The sequence below is a fragment of the Prunus avium genome, chromosome 2 (genome assembly GCF_965620075.1).
Source record: "Prunus avium chromosome 2, drPruAviu1.hap1.1, whole genome shotgun sequence".
In the NCBI taxonomy this organism is placed as follows: Eukaryota; Viridiplantae; Streptophyta; class Magnoliopsida; order Rosales; family Rosaceae; genus Prunus; species Prunus avium.
In genome coordinates this window covers 35030626-35049396 of record NC_142285.1, presented here as the reverse complement: position 1 = coordinate 35049396, position 18771 = coordinate 35030626, and the positions used below count along the sequence as shown (strand labels likewise).

Sequence of the window (18771 nt, the reverse complement as noted above, 5' to 3'; positions counted from 1 at the left end):
ATTTATTTGATTAAAGCTTTTTGTACTTTGGCAGATTTTGATGGACAGTTTGTTTAGTTTCTCTTTAAAATTGATTTACCAATTGAATGGGAGGTGGACTGAACATACAAGTGATCTACTTTGATTTCTTAGGAAGTTTCATAACTACATTTATGAATCCTAATCCTATTGTTTCACGTGAAATAGATTCTATAATATTCAGTTTTTTTAGTCTCCAAACGAGTGCATTAATGGCTAGGGTTATGAACTTATAATCTATAAATTATTCAAGTGTTTATAAAGTGCCGAAGGAGTGCATCTCCTTTGTCACGTCTCTAGTTCAATGCTTAATTGACTAATTTGACTCAGCTTTGACTATCAGCAAAACAAAACGCATCTCCTCAATTTCCTTCGTTCGGAAAGGAATCAAAAGATGTCCCTCTCTTTGCTGCTTCCTCTTTGTTCCTTATTCTCTTTGGCTATCTGCTGTGCGGCTTAGAGAATTTATACCAGTACGAATGTGTTTAGTTTATATCAGTATCCAAAAATTCATAGCAATAATAACATCCCAGATGAATAAATTCTCATCTTTATGTTTATTCACGATACTTTTATATATAGCCCTTTAAAAAATGTAATAAATATCTGGAATATTTGAAAAATATTAAACTAATGGGAAGTTACACCACAGAAAAGGGTTGTGAACAAAAAATGAATTTCAACAAAAAAAAACTTAGTCAAAAATATGCGCAAAGGGGCATAAGGCATCAGTTTATGTTGTATAACCAGTAGACCTCGTTGTATAGGCTATCTGAAGTCCCCTGCCAAACATCAACAAGTGAATGAAACATCCTGCCTCATTCTTGATCCATATTCATTGCTTTGAACAAACCATCAGTACAGAACAACAGTTGGCCGACAACACCAGATTCCCTTTCACAGTCTGTTACAAAAACCATCATGCAGGAAGGCCAGACGAATTGGTAGGAAGCATTTCCTGCAGGCTTCGATAGAACTGAGCTTCTATGTTAACAAATATCCATGACATCTTTCAATCTCATATTCTCCCAAGAGGGGACTCGAGGGCATGATCATCAACCAACCAGAGACCATAATCATGGAAGCGCTTTATCTTCTTCTCAAAACCCAAGATATAATTGTTGTGGATTATAACATGCATCCCTTTAGTTTCCTGCACCCACGTCTTGTTCTTGAAGTATAACCCTCCAGTTGGGAATGCTGCCTGCGGCAGTAGGTAGAGATCCACCTGCAGAAAATTATAAACATAATCACTCAAAGGATCTAAAGAATTTGTGAAAATATGAAATAATAAACTGTTTGTCACACATATGGGGCCTAAAATTATTGTACCAGTTGTTGGGGACTATCAAGAAAAACTTTTAAAGTGAACATACCTTGTTAGCAAGTTTGTCTAGTGCCCAGTTAAAAGCAGGCTGATCATTGGCCTTCTTTGCTCTGGACCACGGTTGATCTTTCATTTCCTCAATCCACTTCTTCATAACTAATTTTGCTCCACTGGTTGGACGTAGAAAAATCATACAGCTGCATATATAAGTGCGCCCTTTCTTCCCTGGAGGCGGCAGATCATGAGAGTGGTTCAGAGGTTTGACCTGGTCACCAAAATAGAAGATATTACTTACAAAATATAACAAAAGTGCAAGTATCTCTACAGTAACAGATATCACCACATATCCAGCTATCCACTCAATACCTAAAACATTACATCCATCAAAGAATGCACAAACAATCAAGATTGCTGAACATATCTGATGACTGATGAACATGAAATTTTAGACAACACATGCTTACCATCTGTTTAAAATTTAACACATGTCCACAGCTAAAACCAATACAAGTGTACTTACTGCAGTCATATCATCCGTGAAGTACACATCATGTTTCCCTTCCAAATAGGGAAAAGGATCAGCCAACCAGACCATATCAACATCATTGTACATAACATTGTATCCAAGCTCCAAAATATGCAACAGGTGGCGTGGCCTTCGGGAAGTAAAGTTGAAGAATCCCTACACTAGGAAACCAATCAAGATCACTTTTGAAAGGCAAAAATCAACAATTCATAAGGTCTAACAGTTCCAATAATCATATACGGGTCTACAGGAGACAAAGATAAACGCCAAGAGAAGCACTGGAATTAAAAATAAAAATAAAAAATAGAAGGGGGGGAACAAAATGCTGGAGGCAAAACCTGAGAATAAAATTATTTTTCAGAAGTTGTTAGGTAAGTGTGGGAAGCAAAAAGAAGATAATTGAAATTTGAACATCAAATTCCTTCCTCCATGTGCCAATGCTGTGACAGGAAGAATTCATTGGCGTTTCACACCTTATATGCAGGAAATGGCATTAGTGCATTATTGTTACTTGTATGAGGTCTTCCACAAGTACGATTGCTGTTGTGCTTAAAATCAATCAACCATTTTACAAGTGGAAAATACAAAGTCTACTTGTCAAGTAATTCAATGAACCAACTTTAACAACACCATAATAATCTCAAACTTCAAAATACAACTACAAATTAAGCCAAACCCAGAAGTTAGAATCAGCAATTATACCTGAGAACCAAACTTATGGGCAGTTTGAGAATCAAGTGCAGGCGGGACAAGCACTGCGTGGCCCGGCCACCGCTCATTCACCTTATAAAGCGTAGCATAATCTTCAGCAATCACAAGCACCTTGTCCTGGTGCTTTTGCCTGGTAATGCTTATCAACCAATTGTTCAAAAAAGGCAAGTAAGGCTGGCTCACAGCACAAACAATCACAGTCCCATTTTGGGCCACGAATGAAACAGCTTGAGCCAATGTGTAGTCCCGCCACTTTGAGATTGAGGGCTTGGTGACTGAGAATAGGCTCTCTCGCATGCCCACCCAGGGAAAGAAGACCCCCATGACCACCATGAGTGAGAGAAGGACTAGAAGCGCTGTGGGGCTGAAGATCGAATACGATTTTTGAGAATTTGACGAAGAGCGCGGGGATATTGGGTATGGATCTGAAAGTGGGTTGTGAATTGGTCTTTGGTACAAGAACGACGACATTGTTTCAGAGATTAAAGGAGCAAAATTGAAACAAAGAAGAGCAGTATAAGTTTGAGATCAAATGGTTCAATCTATCATATGGCTAAAAATCTCTGATGGGTTTCTTGGAAATTGTTGAAATTCAGAGGGAAACAATATCAAAATGGGATCATTCATGCAGAAGCTCTGTTTTATATATAAAGATGCAAACTTTCAATGGATTATGCACTTTAGAATCGAAAATAGTATCTTTGGGTGTGAGTTTGAACAGGAAGGTAACTCGTAATATGAGATTATTGATGAAAAACTGAAGATGTCAGGAGGTAAAAATTAACAAGGGTGCTGAGAGTGTTTCTCAGTCAGTGTTGGGCTTAGCAGATCACGGTTCACAGGCTAAGACTGGAGGAAGGATTTTGCTTTTTGAAGTCGTTTCGGATTCACAAGTTTTAACACTCTGGATCTGTCGGTGTTTTTTCATCAAACGACAAGTCGTCTTATGTTAACGTCACCAAGTTAGCCAGGTAGGGGAGGAGGAAGAAGCTCATACGTCATGTCGATAAATGCGAAGCAACAGCAGAACTACTAAACCAGTTTACACTCCACTTTTTTTTTTCTCGCATCTAATTACACGTATTTAAATTAACGAGGAACATGTCATTTGAATTTTGGTGATAAATTTTCATCATCACCAAAAGCAAATAAAATTTACAGCCATATAGTTTTCGAGTGCTTTGGGGAGTAAGTAAAAGAAACACAACCACAAGGTGACACTGTCAATAATCATTTACACATCTTTACAAAATTCGAATAAGAGAAGTGAACAATACTGCAACACATTTTTACACATAGGTGTGGCCGAAAACTGGTAACGGATGGATGAAGACGATCAACATGGAAATTCGGTAATGTACTAGAAACTAATGTAACCAATGATCATTCATCAGGTGCAACATTCTACAAATAGAAATTCCCAGACTATTTCATTACAGGACTTTCGACACAATTTGATCATTATTAAGCAGCCAAAGTGAGAGGCTTCGAGTGGGAAAAAGAATTTTGATTTCAAGCAATTGAAAAACTAATGGCTAAGGGAAAAGCTCGAAATCAAAATGCAAAGGAAGGTATTTACAGGCAAATTGACCCACATGACGTGAGATGTTCAGGTAGTGGCATCTTTAACTTGTTTTAATGAGGTCTCACGAGAAAGGCCCAGTCTTCAGCTTCATGGTTTTCTGTTTGGCAAAGAAAGCTGATAGCACACTTTTGCTGCGAACAGGGACACGCACAATCTCACGCCGGTTTGGGTTATCAAATGACCTGAATGCCGTCATTGGTCTCTGACCATCCACCGCTTCCTGCAAGGAAAAAGAACTTCACATCAGCTTTCAAATTTTCCTTATCTTTTAATACTGGGATGAGAACTTGGAGGATAGCGTAGTGTACCCTGTGTCCAGCACCCAATGTTTGCATGGCCCCACCAGAAGCAGGAACTCCACTTGGTAGCTGAAGGTGAGTTGCCGAGGATTTTGTAGGATTACTCCCTTCATTTTCTACATTCATATTAGCTGAAGTATAAGGTATCCTTTCTCTAGTAAAACTATCTATTTACAGCTCATTGAAACATGACAAGGTGATCTGATGGCATAACTTTCCAATTCTACATACCTAAAAGATGGAAAACTCCAGAAGTGTTTACAGAAATTTTTGTGTCTCCAGCACTGCACAAGGGAAATGCAACAACATTTGCACTTTCTTAGAAATATCAGGAGCAAGAGATACATCAAGAGAAAACAAATTATTACTAGTCCCACTGAAACCAAATGCAAGCTTCTTATTTCAATGAGGAATTACCTAGTCATAGCCTGTGGAGTCCCCTTCAAGGTTGACTTCGTTTCTGAAGCTAAATGCCAGGAAAGAGTTTTTGATGCAGCAGCACCTAAATGTTACACATTGTGGAAACACCAGACTCATTATTTGTGCACAAGAAGAAAATGTAAAATCCAATGTTAAGCTGGCCCGGCTAAAACTGGACTTAGAAAGCAAACATCCAACAGAAAGTGACATACTTGAAGATTGAACATGCGCTCTTGCTTGATAAGGATGCTGTCTAGTATCAGTCTGTACATGTGGACTAAAATGTACCTTCTTATTGACAGAATCTATCACGGACAGACAAGGAAATAAATGTAAAAAACTCATCTCAAAAATGGCAAGTCCAATAATAAGTTGATAATATTTGGTCTTACTTGGTAAAACGTAGTGCTTGTGGTGTCTCGGAATAAATGACAACAGCTGCTGTTGCCTCGACCCTTCTTTATCCATGTATGTTTTGCATGTAAGAAGTTTCTAGATTAAGAAATAAAGTTTGTTAAGCTAAGCTCTATCTATTTGATACCCTTTCTATTCTAACATTAGATAAATGTGAAAACTCACCTGATTTAGGCAAGTAACTTTCAGATCCATGGTTGAGACATCTAAGGTTTGCTGGTCAAGAAGGTCAGTTAATTTGTAAGCCACAGTGCCAAGGTGATCGACAGCGTTAACAAGGGCCCGCACAGCATAATCTTTCAGGTTATCCAGTACCCTAATACATAATTTTAAAATCAATTTCAGCAAGGGAAGGAACATAGAACATCATGGTATAACTGAATCGGACAAGCCATGGTTAAAGCATCCAGATACGTGGGACATGTTAGAGCATCATGTTTCTTCTCACAACTTGATCAATGAAATTAAATCTCTTTATATGCATAAAAATAGAACCATATCTTGTGAAAACAGAGATCCTTACATTTGCTTCTGCTCACTATGAAGATAAGACTTTTCACAATATTCTGCAGCAGAATAAAGCTGAGGCCTTAAGTTCTTGAGTTCCTGAAATAAAAATCATATGAAGATATATACCCAAAAAAACATAGCATTGAGGATCCAACCTTTATAAAAATGAAACATTTTCCTCTTCAAACAGCATAACCACAACAATTCAATGGATGTTATTAAGAGAGACACTAGGAACAAAAAAAGGCTTCAAGCTACACCTATTGCACCAAATAACTCAATACAGCTATGTAGTGGCAATTCAGAAAATTCAAGAAAATACACGATATATTTTAAGAAAGAAACATTATGATTTCAGTCATTCAGCAATCTTCATTCAATTTCTAACATACCAAAACCTAATGACAAGTTAATGCATATGATTTCAATCATTACCAATATATAAAATTATAAAATAAAAATAATTGCCAATAGAACAGTAGATACCATAAAGAACCTCAACTGTCTTAACAAGCACAGTGCATTGACAACTAAACATTCATTCATTGCCAATAATTATTCTAGGTAACACAAAAACATCAATAGATTCAAGCTAAACCTGTTTAAATTACGCAGACAGAGTAAGAAGTTTTTGGATCTCAAACTCTCATTAAGCAGGACACCAATAGCCCCACAAATTGAAGGTTCCTAGCAGAGCTCAACTAAGAACAAAAACACTGAGTAGCGAAATTCAATTAAGCAAGCAATCCATAAATGCACCGCGCACCACAAACAAACCAATCAACCAAATATGAAATGATTTCGGATCTACAAGTGTGAGAATAAAAACCTGTAAGGCCTTGACGAAGCTCTTGCTACGCTCCATGGAGACCTCGTCGAAGGTCATCGCCGGGTTGAACGGCCCGGACTGCTCCAACTCCATTTCTAACCAGACCAATTCCGACGATCAATTACCACAAATTTGTACAAAGACAATACAATTAAATATGTAATTACAGCTGCGGTTAGATTTGGGGGGTTAGGTTTTGGTGAGAGTGGGAGAGAGAGTGTGGTGGAAGCAACACCGAGAGGTGGGTTTTTTAATTTTTAATTTTTAATTTTTTTGAGTTAAATGCAAGTGAAAATGACAGAGTATTTATTGCGAGGCGCGACCGCGCACATGTACGGGGGGCAGTTGATGGATCATGGTTGGATGGTGGTTCGGAAAATTTAATTAACGGCAAGGATTTTGTCGCTTTCAGAGGTGGGTTGTTCGATATGAGCCAGTTATTCTTTCTTTCTTTTTTTCTTGGCTAATAAAATATCAACGAAATCAAAAGGTATTTGAGCAATACATTGATTTTTAGTAGTAAATTTTGAGTAAAAACAATATAAAAAAAGTGTTAAATAATTCATTATGCTTTATTAATAGTTAGGTATAAGAGAAATGTCACCCATGCTCGTGTGATCACATGAACAGTGTAATCTATCTATATATATCCCAAAAGACAAAGAATGGTAAAACATTCAAAATACCAAAAATTTTCCTTGATTAATGATTACGTATTGAAACTTTTCATTAAATAAGAATAATATAGTAAAATAACATGTTTTCATATTTAAAATCAAAATCAAAATAAGAACAAGAAATGAAGTCCTATTTTCATGAGACACAACTTTTATTTTTGTTTTGGGATTCTCTTTCTTATACAAATGCAATTTTGCTTTATGATCTCATGTTGTGCGGATTTCCCAACGTTGGCAAAAGATGGCACTTGATGGAGGATCTAGCCAACATAAAATGTCATCATGATAGCAATCATGGTTTGCACTCACTCAGCCATCATCATGTAGCAATGATCGAAATAATCGAGATCCCAGGCAAAACTAAAGAGAACTTTCCCTCCAAAATTTATGCTCAATGATGCTCTGAATGTTCCCTCAAACAGCAAACACCAATGCATGCAAGGTTTGCATGATTGCACCCCGATGAACAGTATTTTTAAAAAAAAAATTATGGACGACTAATCTTAACACAATAACATTACATAATATATTCCGTTATGAAACAAAACAAGGCCAGCCTCAACTAAACAAATGGTAAAAGGCAGCTGGCTCTTCTTCTAGAGAGCCAATATTACTTTGAGAATAAATTAAAGTCATGGGGTTGCATGTTAGAAAAAGCCGTAATCCAGCTCATGGGGATGTCTCTCTTAAGCTCCTGCCCACATTCTTTCAAGTTATCACAGGTTCACATTAGAGCATGCAAATTTTTGGGGGTCAACCCTCTGAAAATTTACCTAATTTTCTCGTATCACATACTTTCACACCCACTGTCATGTGATATGAACATGTTATAACTTATATATAGAGCCCATCCAAGACTTTGAGCCCACACATGGAATGCATGTCTCTTCTAAAAGTTTGTATAGCATATGAATTTCAGCATGGACTCATGGTTAAGATATAAAGAAATATACAAGGAATTTGTAATTAAAGTGGTTAAGAATATTGACCCCTGCATCTAAGATTATAGGTTCGTTTCTCCTTCCTCTAAATTCTAATATCACTTGTATTGAAAGAAATAAACAAATATTAGGTCAGATCCCATTGGGTCATCTTTACCAACATTTTTGTTATGTTCTTTATTTTAAGCTATTCAGTCTATCCATATACCGAGTTTAGTTCAAACAAAATGTAATATTGGATTAAATATGATCGGTTGGCTTGGTTCAGTCATTTTTGGCTTTTTTTGGTAGGCATGCCCACTCCTATATAATATGTGAGTTTTTTTGACACGCAAAGAATAAAATTAGAATAAAATTGATGAATTTGAGTCGGAAAATTTTAAAACACATTAAAATGAGTCACTAGACATTTGAACATTTCCCAAAAATAAAATAGGTTTTTACAAATAAACTCATTTTAGCATGACATATTATACAAAAATTTATATAAAGCCTATTTGGAGAGGAAACCCCAAAACTAGCCACTTGTCATTTTCTAATTGGTTCTTATAAAATTTTAACACACTAAGAACTAATTACAATATGACAAGTGGCTAGTTTTTGGTTTCTCTCTTCAAATATGCTATATAAAGGGTATGTATAATATGTCATGTTAGGATGAGTCTATCTATGAAAAACCCAAAATAAAAAGTAAAGTTGTCTTCAAAATAAGATGTAGCATAACAAGAAAACCCTAGCCGCTAAGAGAGAGAGAGAGAGAGAACGTTTCAGATATAGGGGTTTTCCCCCATATCCCATCTTATCTTCGTTGTTCTTCAGCTTTTGGTGGACTTACGTCAATCTACTTTTCTTTTGGGAAATATATTGTCTCATATATGTGTTGCCTTTGGTTGTGCCCCATCATGCGATGCAGCTCTTTGAGGCGTTGCGACTTAGTCATGGTAGATCCACTTCTTATTAGTGTGTTGAGGCCCATGAGTAATTAGGTGGCGCTCTCTATGTCATACCCTGAAGGAAGATTATTGGCGGTTGGTTTTCCTTTTGTCAACGTTGTTTTAGTTTATTATTATTATTATTTTGGTTTAGTTTGTTCAATAAAGTCCAAAAACTCTACGAGTTTTCTGTTTTTTTTTTCTCTCATGATTCCAAAAACTTAGTTGAGTTTGTTGGGTGTTCTTAGTCTCTTTAAGAGAGTCATGCGGGTTAGCGGCTAGTTTTTGTCTTTGATGTTATTGGACTAGATTCAGGGAAATTATGGCGGTTGAAAGGGATTTTAGAAAAATTATTTTCGAATGTGATTTTCTCCAGATCGTGCTCAGGTCAAACTGAGAAATTTTTACCCATGGTTGCCATATCAGACAAGATCATGAGTTCGAGTATGTGTGAGTCTAATATATTATCACTAGGGGTGGGTATCAATTCGGCCGAACCGATGAAACGGGCCGAACCAAATCATAATTACTGGTTTGGTTTTTTTTATCAAGAAAAAGTCAAATAATTTAAAAACCGAACCGGATTGTATATGGTTTGATTTGGTTTTGAGCTTTTGTAAACTAGCCTAAACTAAACTGAACCGTTTATGTGTATATTTACTTATTTATTTATATTTTATTTTACATGTGTAATACTCTAATTAGTTAATAACTATATATGAATATTTGAATTGAGCTATATTAGTTAGTGAAATATAAAGTTCTATGACATTTTGAGCTTTAGGATGGTTTCGTACTCTATAAAATGATTTATGTATGAAGCAAGTTGTGAATTTGTTGGTTACAATTGGGTTAACAATGTTGAAAAAATGCAAAATGAAAGAGAATTGGGTTAAGGCCCAAACCAGCCGAACCAAACCGTCTTAAATTGATTTGGTTTGGTTTGGTTTTTTTTATAACTTTTATCCAAATCAAACCAAATCAAACCAAATCAAACAGTCATATTATAATTGGTTCAACTATAATTTTGAGGCGAAACCGATCCAATCCAGACCCGTGGCCACTCCTAATTATCGCCCCTCAATAGAAAAGATGCTAAAAATAATAATTTGTAGCATAGCTGCATAGCACGTGTGTACCAACGACCAATCACATATTTTAGTCATTTTAATTAACCGATAATTCCAATTTATCCAAAACAAAACTTAATATTATCCAAACAGATTTTCCGTTTTCTCTTCAGCCAATAAAATCCCTAATGTTACAAACTTTCTCGTCCTCTTTCTCGAGAAAAATGGCATTTTCTTGCCTTCTCTAAGCCTTGAAGTCACTTTGTGCTGAAAATTTCCGATGGTGATTCTCATTCCTTCACCAGAAATATCCAGAGTCCTTTGTCACCCTAACCCTAGCCTTAAAAGGTTTAAAATCTTGACGAACAATGAGAAATTTGAGGTTAAGTCTAGGGCGACGGTCAGGGTTTGCTCCAGAGTTAAAGATTGTACGGTGAAGATGTCGGAATTGGATCAGAATGTGAGGTTGTATGGCCAGTTCTCAGCTCCAGTGAAGCGAGGTTCGAAGCCGAGCAAAGAAGAGGAAGAGAAGCAGAATTACTATGTGAATATGGGCTATGCGATTCGGACTGTGAGAGAGGAGTTTCCTGAGCTCTTTTACAGAGAGCCTAGCTTCGATATTTACAGGTTTGCTCTTTGTTATTGCATTTACTCTTTGTTTGGTTGCTGAGAAATGTAGGGTAAGAAAGAAAGCTGTTGAATTTCATGTTGTTTGTTGTTTTGTTATATGTTTTAATTGAGAAATTTCTCAATTAAGCAATCTATGAGTTTCAATTTCATTGCTTTTGCAGTACCTTCTGTTTGATTGCCTAGGAAAGGTTGAGAAAAATCAAAACTTTGAGTGCTTTCTGTAGTTTGTGACATGAGAGTAAGAAAATTTAAGTTGCAATCGAAATGTTACTCCAACTGAGGCTCAAGTCTTTTTGAAGATTTCAACATGATGGTATGTGTTCATGGTTATAGTTCAATTCTATTGCTTAGATTGACTGTGGTAGTTTGTATATTGATAGTTGATTTCATTTACCCATTATAACTTTAGGTTGTAATATCATTGGTTACCCCCTATATATGTTAACTTAGGAATTTTGACCCTGTATGTCTGACGAAATTTGGTCTCCGGAAGGAGCTCAGGTATGCTTTAGTTGGGTTTGGCTACAATATTGTCAGTATATTAGGGGTTGGCTTCAATGATGTTTATTTAATTATTTATTTCTGTCAGAGGATGCCTCCATAGTGATGTATATGTAAATTGAAACAAGATGTTGGAATCTAAGTTATGTGTTGTGCATATGCTTTAGATTGCCAGTACTTTTTGATGGCTATAGAGTAATCTATGTGCATGAATATGCAGCACGAATGTGGTATTCAGTTGCCTTGTACTTTTAATGCATGTATTGCCTTCCCATTTCTTTTAGCTCTTTTGTAAACGTGAGTGATGTTCATAATGTTGTTCCCCATAAAAGCTTCTGTATATTACATGGGATTTTGCTGTAGAGTATGCTAATATTTGCTCTGTATTCTGTATAGGAACGATATCACATTTAAAGATCCGATCAATACATTTATGGGCATTGAGAATTACAAGTCTATATTTTGGGCACTGCGTTTCCATGGAAAGATGTTTTTCAAGGCCTTGTGGGTTGATGTCATTAGCGTATGGCAGCCCATGGACAATGTAATAATGGTTCGCTGGACTGTCCATGGCATTCCACGAGTCCCTTGGGATAGTCGTGGTCGATTTGATGGAACCTCTGAGTACAAACTTGACAAGAAAGGGAAGATCTTTGAGCATCGCGTTGATAACACTGCTCTCAATTCTCCTCCTAAGTTTCAAGTTCTGGCTGTAGCGGATATAATACAATCTCTTGGCTGCCCCTCAACCCCAAGGCCAACCTATTTTGAAACTTCATCTTCATCCTCAAAGAGAACATGTTGATGTCAAAATTTTGGTGTATGCTGTGCTATAGTTGAGAGTACATATTGAGCAAGAGCTTGGCATCTTCTTCTTCAATGACAAAAAAGTTGGTTCAGATCACAACATGTTGCCCAAATTGACAAAGGTACTACCAGACTTCAGGTCAATAACTAGCTCTAGCAACTATAGATTGTACTAATCAGTAAAAGCTACTAAGATTCTGAGTTCAACTAGACTTTTGTACAACCCTTGTATACTTTGTATAGTGTGAGATGACTGCAAGTTCCCCAATAATGTATCTTATTGTAATATCATATTATAGAAAACTGAGCACCAGTGGCAACTGCCATGAGCCCATGACACTTTTTTGGATATTTTGACTGTAGAAGAAGCTGTTTGAAGAAAGGGTTATTTAGTACTTTTCTTTTAATGAAGAAAAGTTTAGGGGGAGGGGGCTACCCCATCACAGGGCCAGATATACCAAGCCCTCTGAGGGTGCTATAGTTTTGTCAGTTTTGTCGAAATGCTCTGGTTTGGAACCAGGATGGGTTCTTTCTTTCACCAATCCATATGAAAATTAGATGTGTCATCAATGTTGATAAAGTTGTGTATGGTTTGTGAAAATGAATTCACATGATTTTTATTTTATTTTTCGACATTGAAAGGAAGATTAGTGAACCAAATGTGCGGCTGAGCATGCTTATGTCCAACATTCGCCAAAGCATCTGGCATCAAATTTGTTTCACGAAAGATATGCCGAAAACTGATAACTTGAACTTGTTGAGCCAACAAATTTACATGAAAGATAGAACCTTTTCACCAAAAATAAAAATAAAATTGTTGACATTGGAACATGTTGGACCCTCCAGGTAGCATCTGCTTGCCAAAAAAAGAAGTGAAAAACTGGCGATTTTTTCTGTCCATCAGGAAAAACTTCGCGATTTATGTGGTGAGTATCAAAACTCATAGACGTGGTTATCAACACGTATGTGATGGGCCTGGCAACAAATATCCTAATCCTACTATGGAATGCAGGGAAAAATTAGCATTGAGACAAAAAAAATTTCTCTTGGGGTAAGCACATAGAAATAGTAGTTTCAATTTGCTTCCAAGTGTATTCAAGGGTGGAACTACACTAAGGGTTACAGCCCAGCCCAGTGAGGTTTTTCAGGGAAAAAAATATATAATTTATATATTTAACTTGTTCTCAATATTAGTCCAGTATATATTAACTTAATAAAGCCCAACAAAGTTCAATTCTTTATAAATTTAGTTAAAGGATAGCAATAAAAATACACATTAAAATAGGTTCACTTTTAATTGTGTTGTTGAACATATTTTCATTTTGATCATATGTGTTTACCATTGTGGTGCTAAACTCTATTTGATTTATGTTAAAATTTATTGAAAATCAGTCAATGGACCTATGAACTAGCGCAGTTTATATGATTTAATTTTTATTTTTATTTCTATAAAGACTATAGAAACTGTAAGTACCCAAAAAATAATAATAATTAGATTTTAAGCTAATAACTTTAGTTAGTCTTGTAAAATTCCTAGTTTCGTCCTTGAGTGTATTATGAAAAATACGAATTGAGAGATGTGTGGAGAAATGGAAAACAAAAATAATCTAATAAATGAAGAGTCAACAACTCTTCAAAAGAAGGCAAGACCCTGAAAGCGTGATGCAGGTACCTAAAGTGCAGGGTTGTTAAAGGTAGGTCTGATTCGACAAAAAAGCTAATTGGTATGGAATTTTTAATGATATGTACATGAGATGAATGATTGGAAATTCACTATTATATCAAATATAGGAGACATAAATTATTAAAAAAAAATTATATAAAATAAACTTTAGAAATACACCAAAAGTCCATTTACAATATATCAGAGAGACTTTTAACTTCTTATAAATTGCAAAATTGCCATCAATTTATTAAAACAAGCCTAACTTCAAAACCTCATTAAAAAAAACTCAAAACACTCAATAGAGCATCAAAGTAATTTAATAATCAAAATAAAATTCAATATGGTCAACTGTCATTTTTTGGGTTTGTTTATAAAAATTAAATGGTGTAGGGTTAATCTATATTATTAGTGGTAAGGATGGGTATATGACTAAATATCTCATAAATGATATATAATCATCTGTACAGGAGCAAGCTATTAACTTTTTTTAATTGTAAAATCGTTTTTATGAAAGAAAATGCAAACCTCACATTAACTTATTTCCTTGTCAATCCTTGTCATTTCGGATGATGGATTAACAGTATGTTTAGATTAACAATATGTAGCTTTTTTTGGTCTGAACCATGAGGTGGTTCTGGATGGGCCCTAATTATGGGTGACACCTTTAAGCCTTAACTACAACCCAGACTAATCCCCACTCACACCGGATCGGCCCGTAAAGGGTAAAGTGTTGGCCAAAGTGACAATACGTAGCTTTCACTTAAAGTAAGAAACAAATATGTAGCTTTCGTGGACTCTGTCCACTTATAATCTTATTAGCTGCCCATTTGCCAAACATGGCATTGGTTACTTCGATGTCAAGATGACTTGCCGAACATGGTTTCCCCCATTTAACGTGTAGTTTTATATTAAGAAAACGTATAGTTTGGAATATTGTACATTTGCTTTCAGATGACTATATATATATATGTTACTATATTCGGCAAGAAAGTGCCGCGAAGTTTCCAAATATAGGTAACACATGAAAGCTGCCACGTTTTTGTACAATAACTATATAAAAGTAATGTATATGGAGATTTCTTCATAAATTTGTTTGTATCTAGAAATGAGAGTTTTTTATTTTATTCTTTAAGGGAATCAAACTTAAGACTTTGAGGGTATTTGTAATTACTTTTGATCACTTGAGCAACAAGCCTTTTACATAAATAAAACATTGTTAACTCGTCCATGCATCCATTGCAAATTAATGATTAATAAAAATTGAAGAAAAAATAACACATAAAACCAAATCAAATCAAACTAATTCAAATTATGATTTTAAAAATCCAACTTAATTAGATTGGATGTTGATTTTAGAGTGTTGAAAAAAAAAATCCAACCAAGGATATTGAAATTTAATTGTATATTAGATTACAGATTTTAGATTATACAAATTTAATTGTAATTAAATTGGAATTGATGGTCAAAAAATAAAGATATCTTGCAAGAGCTTGTAGCTCAAATGATTAAGAACATATATTTTTGCATTTCAGGCTCAAAGTTCAATTCCCCTCTCCCTCCTTATCGCTTGTGTCGACAGACAAAAAGCAGATAAAGACATCCTGATAAATATCCTCGGTTGGAAAAATATTATAACATTGAACGTACATTTTTCAATGTCCTGAATAAAAAATTTGTACTAATTTGAAGTGTTTTTAATTGTTGAAGACTGAAGACTTTGGGAAAAATATCTTTTGGGTTTGAATTATTTTTCACTTAGATGGCCCACATTATGCCTTTGCTAAGCATTAGGTGCCGACACAAAAATATCTTGAACTTGAACCACCAAAAGTGTCTATTCTCTAACAAATTATATTTTCCTAGGAATATAGGCAAAATCCTCTCAAACTGTAAAGAAACCAAAACTCTATAGAAATTAAGAAAACAAATAAATCCTATAAATAATTGGTCCTATTTTTCCAACCAAAAAAAAAACTTTTATTTGCAAGTTGCTTTACAGGTGCAGCGTGCAAGAAAGACGTGGTGCGCTCTGTGCCGTTACCAAAGTCCTCGGCTGTGCTTAAAACAACGTCTCGTTGTCTTCTCCCGCTACGCGTAAACGTGTGAGCCGCGAGCCTCGGCGCGCATTCCAAACCAAACCATCACAAACCCAAAAAAAATCTCTAAAATTAAAGCAACTAAAAAAAAAAAACCGCTAACGTAAATAAACCCAAGGCTCAAAATTGGTTAAGGAAGGAGAGGCTCTGCTGGAACCGCTGAAATCACGTGTCCATCACGTGCACTAGGGTTTTTGTAAATTTAGAGGATTTGGTTATAAATGTGGGGTCGTGTGCCGACGTGTCCGTATCATATTAAACTTTCTGATATGGTATGGACGTTGGACCGCATGGCTCGCTGGACAGAACAAAACTCCACCTCTCAAACCTCTCAACCTGTCCTAGTTCCATACAAAATCTCATATAAACAATCATGGTAGAAAAAGGATAACACTGGGAGAAAAAAATCAGAAAATAGAGAGAAAGAGAGAGAGATTGAGATAGAGCTAGAGTTTGAAACAGATCCAAAAAGCCAAATCAAATCTGAGGATATCCCATGTTTAACAGGGTTGTTTTTTTTCTTTGAAAGAAAAACAAACCCCACGAGCAAAGGGATATCTCAGTTTGATTTGTGAGAGTTTTTTTTGTTGTTGTCATTGATCATTCTCTCTTGTGAATCTTTTGTTCTTGTTATTCTCATTGTTGTTGTTGTTGTTGTTGTTGGGTTTGGTCTGCAATGGAGGGAGAGAGGAAATACATTACGTGTGAGGAGCTGAAGGAGCACAACAAGCCAGGGGACTTGTGGATCTCTATCCAGGGTAAGGTATACAATGTCTCTGATTGGGCCAAGGAACACCCTGGTGGGGATACAATTCTCTTCAATTTGGCTGGCCAAGATGTCACTGATGCATTCATAGCATACCATCCTGGCACTGCATGGCAGTACCTGGGCAAATTATTCACTGGGTTTTATCTAAAAGATTTCAAGGTCTCTGAGGTATCCAAGGACTATAGGAGGATGGCCTCTGAGTTTTCCAAACTGGGTTTGTTTGAAAAGAAAGGGCATGGTGCTCTGTATTCTATTCTGATCATTACAACCCTGCTTCACCTTGTTGTGTATGGTGTGTTGAAATCTGAGAGTGTTTTGGTCCATTTGGTTTGTGGTATGATGTTGGGGGCGCTCTGGATTGAGGGTGCTTATATTGGTCATGATTCTGGCCATTACCAAATCATGTCAAGCAGAAAGTGCAACGACATTGCTCAGATTCTGGCTGGGAATTGCCTTACTGGGATCAGCATTGCTTGGTGGAAATGGACTCACAATGCTCACCACATTGCCTGCAACAGCCTTGATTATGATCCTGATCTCCAGCACATTCCAGTCTTTGCAGTGTCCACAAAATTCTTTAATTCAATCACATCAATCTTTTATGGTAGGGAGTTGAAGTTTGATCCTGTGGCTAGATTTTTAATCAGCTACCAGCATTTTACATATTACCCAGTCATGGTGGTTGGAAGGGTTAACTTGTTCATACAAACATTCTTGTTATTGTTCTCAAGGAGTAGTGTCCCAAACAGAACTTTGAACATAATGGGGATCCTTGTTTTCTGGACTTGGTTTCCTCTCCTTGTTTCTTGCCTGCCCACTTGGAGTGAGAGGGTGATGTTTGTGCTGGCCAGCTTTACAGTGACAGCACTTCAGCACATCCAATTCACCTTGAACCATTTCTCAGGAGATACATATCTTGGACCACCCACATCAAATGATTGGTTTGAGAAGCAAGCAGCGGGGACTTTGGATATTTCTTGCTCAACTCGGATGGATTGGTTCTTTGGTGGCCTGCAATTTCAGCTTGAGCACCATTTGTTTCCCAGGTTGCCTCGTTGCCAGCTGAGGACGATTTCCCCTACTGTAAAAGAACTATGCAAAAAGCACAATTTGCCCTACAGGAGCTTGTCCTTCTGGGAGGCCAATCTGTCCACCCTTAGGACTCTAAGGACTGCTGCCCTGCAGGCCAGGGACCTGTCCAATCCTGTCCCAAAGAACTTAGTCTGGGAAGCTCTGAATACCCATGGCTGAGATTTTCTGAGGCTTGTCAAATATATTAACTGCCCCACCCACAGTCATTGCCTTTCTCTTATTATACAATACAACTTTGGGGGATCTAGGATGAAGATGATTAATCGATCAGCTGGGTTTTGTCAATTGAGATTTCATATCTTTTTTCCTTTGGCATTTCTCTTCTGTAATCTATGATTTCAGTATGTTTTCTGTGTCTAAACTTGCAGTATACAAAGGTATTAACTTTTGGTTGATTTGCAGTTTTATGTTTTTTATTTTAATACAGATTATATAGAGATGTATCTCCATGCAACTCTGTGTTTGTTGATTTGGTAGGCCTTTTGTAATATTACAGATACTAGTTTGATGAAAGGCAAATTCATTCCCAATTTATTTATGTGTTTTCTTGTCCAATTCTTTTACTTTCACTAGTATATATGCCTACTGAATATTCATATCTCCAGTCTCTAGTCTCCAGTCAACCATAAACAGCATGAACAGAGGCAAAAGGACAACAAAAAAGAAATTTGGGATAAGTGAATTAGTCAATGTGTGATGATATAACACTGTTTGTTATTCTCTACCAATCACTTCATATCACGCGTTATAATTTTTCAAAATGGTATAACATGCCGTTTGATATAAGTTTTTCGGCTCCCTCAAGCTCTCTCAGAGTGCATACCATCTCACCCACCCCAGATGCGACACCCCGGGCCCCTCCAAAATAATGCAAACAAAGAAAAATGTACTATGAATTGTGGTGCAGGCATTGCCTCAGCAGACGGCAAGGTTGCCTATTTCCCAAGGGCT

The 18771-nt window shown here is 36.4% G+C and overlaps 4 protein-coding genes across 5 annotated transcripts; 2 read left to right on the top strand and 2 right to left on the bottom strand.

Moving 5' to 3' along the window:
• Window positions 1-552: 552 nt before the first annotated feature.
• MGP4 (Nucleotide-diphospho-sugar transferase family protein) lies at window positions 553-3461 on the bottom strand. Of its 2 annotated transcripts, XM_021952379.2 has the most exons (4): window positions 2574-3460; window positions 1866-2027; window positions 1395-1610; window positions 553-1246 (listed from the first exon to the last, which is right to left on the bottom strand). In XM_021952379.2, the coding sequence occupies exons 1-4, from the start codon at window positions 3051-3053 to the stop codon at window positions 1037-1039; spliced, it is 1068 nt and encodes a 355-aa protein (XP_021808071.1). In that variant the 5' UTR covers window positions 3054-3460; the 3' UTR covers window positions 553-1036. The 2 variants fall into 2 exon arrangements, with proteins under 2 accessions (XP_021808071.1, XP_088105206.1); XM_088249080.1 differs by lacking the exon at window positions 1866-2027 and having other exon boundaries at window positions 2574-3461.
• A 314-nt stretch (window positions 3462-3775) lies between these two features.
• Window positions 3776-6922, bottom strand: ABIL1 (ABI-1-like 1). Its single transcript, XM_021952395.2, has 9 exons — window positions 6640-6922; window positions 5824-5906; window positions 5466-5616; window positions 5279-5378; window positions 5099-5191; window positions 4884-4968; window positions 4698-4750; window positions 4476-4582; window positions 3776-4387 (listed from the first exon to the last, which is right to left on the bottom strand). Exons 1-9 carry the CDS (start codon window positions 6730-6732, stop codon window positions 4229-4231), a joined length of 924 nt encoding a protein of 307 aa, XP_021808087.1. The 5' UTR covers window positions 6733-6922; the 3' UTR covers window positions 3776-4228.
• A 3498-nt stretch (window positions 6923-10420) lies between these two features.
• On the top strand, window positions 10421-12763 carry LOC110751837 (DUF2358 family protein (DUF2358)). Its single transcript, XM_021952367.2, has 2 exons — window positions 10421-10886; window positions 11787-12763. The coding sequence occupies exons 1-2, from the start codon at window positions 10540-10542 to the stop codon at window positions 12193-12195; spliced, it is 756 nt and encodes a 251-aa protein (XP_021808059.1). The 5' UTR covers window positions 10421-10539; the 3' UTR covers window positions 12196-12763.
• Window positions 12764-16240: 3477 nt separating this feature from the next.
• LOC110751733 (delta(8)-fatty-acid desaturase 1-like) lies at window positions 16241-18358 on the top strand. The gene has a single exon (XM_021952237.2). It carries the CDS (start codon window positions 16636-16638, stop codon window positions 17977-17979), a length of 1344 nt encoding a protein of 447 aa, XP_021807929.1. The 5' UTR covers window positions 16241-16635; the 3' UTR covers window positions 17980-18358.
• Window positions 18359-18771: the final 413 nt, after the last annotated feature.